The sequence below is a fragment of the Physeter macrocephalus genome, chromosome 4 (genome assembly GCF_002837175.3).
Source record: "Physeter macrocephalus isolate SW-GA chromosome 4, ASM283717v5, whole genome shotgun sequence".
NCBI lineage: Eukaryota > Metazoa > Chordata > Mammalia > Artiodactyla > Physeteridae > Physeter > Physeter macrocephalus.
In genome coordinates this window covers 71,961,315-71,966,506 of record NC_041217.1, presented here as the reverse complement: position 1 = coordinate 71,966,506, position 5,192 = coordinate 71,961,315, and the positions used below count along the sequence as shown (strand labels likewise).

General features: G+C 47.0%; 2 protein-coding genes across 2 annotated transcripts in view; one reads left to right on the top strand and one right to left on the bottom strand.

Moving 5' to 3' along the window:
* Positions 1-2,331, bottom strand: part of MEX3A (mex-3 RNA binding family member A) — a 14,280-nt gene extending 11,949 nt beyond the window's left edge. Inside the window, exon 1 of the mRNA XM_055083890.1 lies at positions 2,271-2,331. Within this exon, the coding sequence (XP_054939865.1) occupies positions 2,271-2,331 (61 nt within the window). The remainder of the gene's footprint in view (positions 1-2,270) is intronic.
* Positions 1,989-5,192, top strand: part of SMG5 (SMG5 nonsense mediated mRNA decay factor) — a 23,576-nt gene continuing 20,372 nt past the window's right edge. Inside the window, exons 1-3 of the mRNA XM_028488152.2 lie at positions 1,989-2,106; positions 2,629-2,752; positions 3,119-3,275. Coding sequence (XP_028343953.1) covers positions 2,654-2,752; positions 3,119-3,275 — 256 coding nt within the window. The 5' untranslated portion in view covers positions 1,989-2,106; positions 2,629-2,653. The remainder of the gene's footprint in view (positions 2,107-2,628; positions 2,753-3,118; positions 3,276-5,192) is intronic.

Here is a 5,192-nt window from a genome sequence, read left to right as displayed (position 1 = left end):
TCGGCGGCCATGGCTCACGGGCCCAGCCGCTCCGCGGCATGTGGGATCCTCCCAGACCGGGGCGCGAACCCGGTTCCCCTGCATCGGCAGGCGGACGCGCAACCACTGCGCCACCAGGGAAGCCCCCTCGACTGTTTTAGGAATCATCACTCCCTATTTTTTGGTTGTTTTGTGTCCAGAGCGGTGCTTGATTCACCTGTTCCCACAGCTGCTGTCTGTCTCCTGGGTTTTACCCTTCCAGAGATGATACTTACCCAGGCATCTCTTGGCCATCCATTGTAGAGTTTCCTTGAACTTTTCTCTTAGGGTCTGGAATATCTTCCTCAGGATGAAGACTAATATTTTTTGAGTACTGACTGTGTACAAGGCACTGTTACAAGTGCTTTATATATTAGTTAATTTAACCCTCACAAAGTAGATGATGATATTAATCCCATTTTATAGGTGAGAGAACTGACACATAAGGAAGTTAGATTTTTTTTTTAAGGGTTTGTGTTTTTTTTTTTTTTTTTTTTTTGGCTGTGTTGGGTCTTAGCTGCAGCACACGGGATCTTCGTTGAGGCATGCAGGATCTTTCATTGCAGCGTGTGGGCTTCTCTCTAGTTGTGGCGTGTGGGTTTTCTCTCTCTAGTTGTGGTGTGCAAGCTCCAGGGAGCGTGGGCTCTGTAGTTTGCAGCACGCGGGCTCTCTAGTTGAGGGACGCAGGCTTAGTTGCCCCGCGGCATGTGGGATCTTAGTTCCCCGACCAGGGATTGAACCCACGTCCCCTTCATTGGACGGCAGATTCTTTACCACTGGACCACCAGGGAAGTCCTGGAAGTTAGATCTTTTACCCAGGACCACATAGCTGGTAAGAAGTAGAGCTAGGATTTGAACCCAGGCTGTCTGGTTCCAGAGCCTACACTTTATATTAAAGAAACAGTTCCTTCAGCAGGATCCAGGAGACCTTATAACTAAGCAGTTTAGGGACACCCTCCCACTTTCTCTTACCCCATTATTCCAAAGCAGAATTTTATATTAGGAATGCCTTTCCTTTATGTCAAGAGGTAATAAGCCTTTGCATAATTATAATTTATTAATTCCACCAATATTTATTGAATGCCTACTGTATACCAGTGCTGTATATAAATTATTTCATTTAATCCTCACAACAGCCCTTTGAGGTAACTGCTATTATTTCCATTTTTATGGATGTGGTAACTAAGGCTTAAAGAAGTAGGTAATTTTGCCCAAAGTTATAGAGTTAGTAAGACACAGCCAGGTTCAAACCCTAGATGTTTTGCCTGGCATCACAGCCTATGCTCTTTACATTGAGAGAGTCTGCCTTCCCGTATCACAGAGTTTCTCTACCTTGACACTGTTGACAGTTGGGGCAGGATAGTTATGGTGGTAGACTGTCCCATGTACTGTGGGGTATCTAACAGCACACAGTAAATGCCAATAGCAATGCCTCTTCTTCCCCTCCCCCAGGTAGTGACAATCAAAAATGTCTTCAGCATTGCCAGATGTCTCCTGAGGGGTCTGCTGTATCAGGATGGAGACTGTGTTCATCTTGTTTTGTTTTGTTTTTTTTTAATTTTTTAATTTATTTATTTTTGGCTGTGTTGGGTCTTCGTTTCTGTGTGAGGGCTTTCTCTAGTTGTGGCGAGCGGGGGCCACTCTTCATCGTGGTGCACGGGCCTCTCACTATCGTGGCCTCTCTCGTCGCAGAGCACAGGCTCCAGACGCGCAGGCTCAGTAGTTGTGGCTCACGGGCCCAGTTGCTCCGCAGCATGTGGGATCTTCCCAGACCAGGGCTCGAACCCGTGTCCCCTGCTTTGGCAGGCGGATTCTCAACGACTGCGCCACCAGGGAAGCCCGTTCATCTTGATTTTTACGGAGCTCAATCTGCAGCCATTTGGTTTCCCCACCCCAAATTCTTTAGCTTTTCCTCTAGGATCAGTGTTCCAGCATCATAGGTGGACCATACACATGGCTCAGGGGCTGTTTGCCTATATTTCCCTGCAGGGCTGTGGTGGAGGCTGTGCATCGACTTGACCTCATCCTTTGCAACAAAACCGCTTATCAAGAAGTGTTCAAACCAGAGAACATTAGCCTGAGGAACAAGTAAGCTGAGACTCTAAACTACACATTCTTACAGTTTCTTTATTCCTTTCCACCTGAAACCCTGTCACATATAGACACATGTTCTCTTTTATCTCCTGACCTCATGGTACAATAATGGGGTATGACGTCTCTGGCCTTCCTAAGAGGGAGAGGGGATCCCTCACTCTCTGCAGCTTCTACATCTAACACCATTAGAATGGTGTTTGAGTTGGAGGAGTTGGCCATACTGCATAATGAAGGAAGGAAAGAGGAGGTACAGAGGCAGAGTAAAAAGGAGAGGAAGGTGCAGGGAAGAAATGAAGATTATTAAAATTCTTATTGCTCCTGCCTCTGTCTTTGGGGGCTCCCACTGCCTTCCAGGACTGCTGTTGTCTTGGGTCCTACTGACGGACCCTGGATGTCTATTGGGAGGCACAGAGATTTGTCAGTCGGGGTGTTGGCAAATACCTTCTTATCCTCAGTTCTGTGTCCCTCACCAAGGGATGGGCAGTCCCTCTCATGCTCTCCTCTACACCCTCCCAGGCTGCGTGAGCTCTGCGTCAAGCTTATGTTCTTGCACCCGGTGGACTATGGGAGGAAGGCTGAGGAGCTGCTGTGGAGAAAGGTGTACTACGAAGTTATCCAGCTTATCAAGACTAACAAAAAAGTAAGGGGAGGTCAATATCTTGGGAAGATGTTTGTCTAAAGAGGGGAAGCTAAGGAAGAAAAGGACAGCTAGGCAAGTGGGCCAGAGTATGGTTGTAGATAGGGAAACCAAGGAAGAGATAGCAGAAAGGGAGGGAGTCATATGGAATTAGGATCAGGGAAGGAGGGGAGCCTGATCCCAGATGGGGAGACCAGAGAAGTAGATCTAAGGGTATAGGGGTAACTTGTGAGTGAGAGGAGATGTGGATAAAGTTCCAGAGCCAAGAAGATAAGTTTATTTCTTCAGGGAGATGAATATGATTAGAGATGGGGGAGCAGAGCTCTGATCTTGTTGCTTAGCTAGCCCCTTCCCTTTCCCAATCTCTAGCATATCCACAGCCGGAGCACCTTGGAATGTGCCTACAGGACACACCTGGTCGCTGGTATTGGCTTCTACCAGCATCTCCTTCTTTATATCCAGTCCCACTACCAGCTAGAACTGCAGTGCTGCATCGACTGGACCCATGTCACCGACCCCCTCATAGGTCAGTGAAACCTGAAAGGTGGGCTCGAGGAGCAAGTTCATATGCTTCTACTTCTGGCTTTCTTATCCCTCAGGATCCATGTACCTTGTGACCCAGCCAGGCAGAGAGGATTCTAGAAGACCTACAAATGCTTCATGAAATTTGGATTTATCCAAACAAGCATATGACTTGGGGTAAAGATCTTAAGGAAAGAGAGAGAGAGACCTCTTCAGTCTGGGATTGTAGACCGATGGGGAGTCGGGGAGGGAATGGAATGATCTAGAGTAGGTCTGACACTGGAAGATGTTGTTAATAGCATTTTTTTTCTTCCAGTTGAATTTGGCTGGCATTTCTTTTAACTTTAGAGATTGTTTCCTAGTATTTGATGAAAGTATTAAAGTTTTTAGAAACGTTGGGGAAATCATGGACATTCTTTCAAGATAGTGCAAATCTCTTTTTGGCCTTCTGAGGTACTGGCAGCTATGGTGGTTTTCTCTTCAGTTCAGCTATCCTTTAGAGCTCCTTCCCTCTTCCTCCAACTCCCCTTGCTCTTTATACCCCCTACCCTCCCCCAGCCCCATGCCCCTTCCCTCACCAGGACAAAGACATTCTGGGTCAGAGATGGAGGTTGTGTCTGCACCCCTATGTGGCAGCATTCTCTGGTCAGAAGCAGAGCACTGTATTTTGTACATTTAAAAACATTTAAAAACAAAACAATGGGGAATTCCCTGGCGGTCCAGTGGTTAGGACTTGGCACTCTCACTGCTGGGACCCCGGGTTCAATCCCTGGTTGGGGAACTAAAATCCTGCAAGATGCGCGGCGCAGCCAAAAATAAAACAAAACAAAACAACGTCAATCCAAGGCAACATTTATAGGTGTTATACCAGATTGATTGCCAGAGGGGTCCATAGCTTAAACAAAGATTAAGAACCCTTATTTCAAAGGGTCAGTTCCCCAAACCATTTTAGTTTTTCTCCTTATTGATATTTCTTATTCAGCCAACTCAGCGATGTCTCTATAAAAAATATTAGGAAGGGCTGCTCAGAATGGGAGCTGCACACCCAGGAGGGTGGCTGCAAAGTAGAATGGATAGGAGGATGGTCTCTGTAGCCAGACTGCCAGTTGAATCCTGGCTCTGTCACTTACCTGCTGTGCAACTTTGATTTCTTTAACTGTAAAATGGAAGTAACATGAGTAACTACCTCATGCGGTTGCTTTGAGGATTACTTAAGTTGATATTTTAATACACTTAGAACAGTACCTGGCACATGGGAAAACTGCCTGCCAAGTAGCTGAAGCTCTCTGAAGTTACAAGGCTGCCTGGGTGAAGGGAGAGGAGAGAGCCCATGCATATTTGGCTCTGGCTACCACCAGTCCTCAGGTCAGGCAAGATTACCTCATTTCCCTCATGGATAGACTCTCCATAGGCTGCCTTCTCTGTGGACCTTCCACCAGGCAGAAGCCAGGAGCATTTACCTTGGCCTCATTCAAATGCCATTCTTCCTGGGCAAGTTTCCCATCTTTACCCAAACCTTTTACCTTTAGGTGGGGAGCTGCTACCCAAGGCACCCACAACTGTACTGACACTTGAGCCTCACCTCTACTTTCTAGAAGCCTTCTTATGATGACCTTTCACATGACCTTCCCCCAGGGAGCTGTCCTAGGTTGAGGACCATAGCCCATCTGTTCTAGTTCCTTTCTGTCCTGTGAATGACTCCTGCCTTTGAGTTTCTGTGTCCCTACCTCTGTCTACCTGTGAGCCTGTGTCTCTATCTGTGTCCTGGATGGGTGTCTTCTCTGCCCCATAAGGCCGTGTTCTAAAACTAACCCTGGATTCTTTATCTCCTTTCTCCACCTAGGAAAGGTGTTTCCCCATAGGTAGGGACAGAGGAATGGGCTTATAAACATATCTCTCTCTCTCTCTCCCTCCCTCCCTC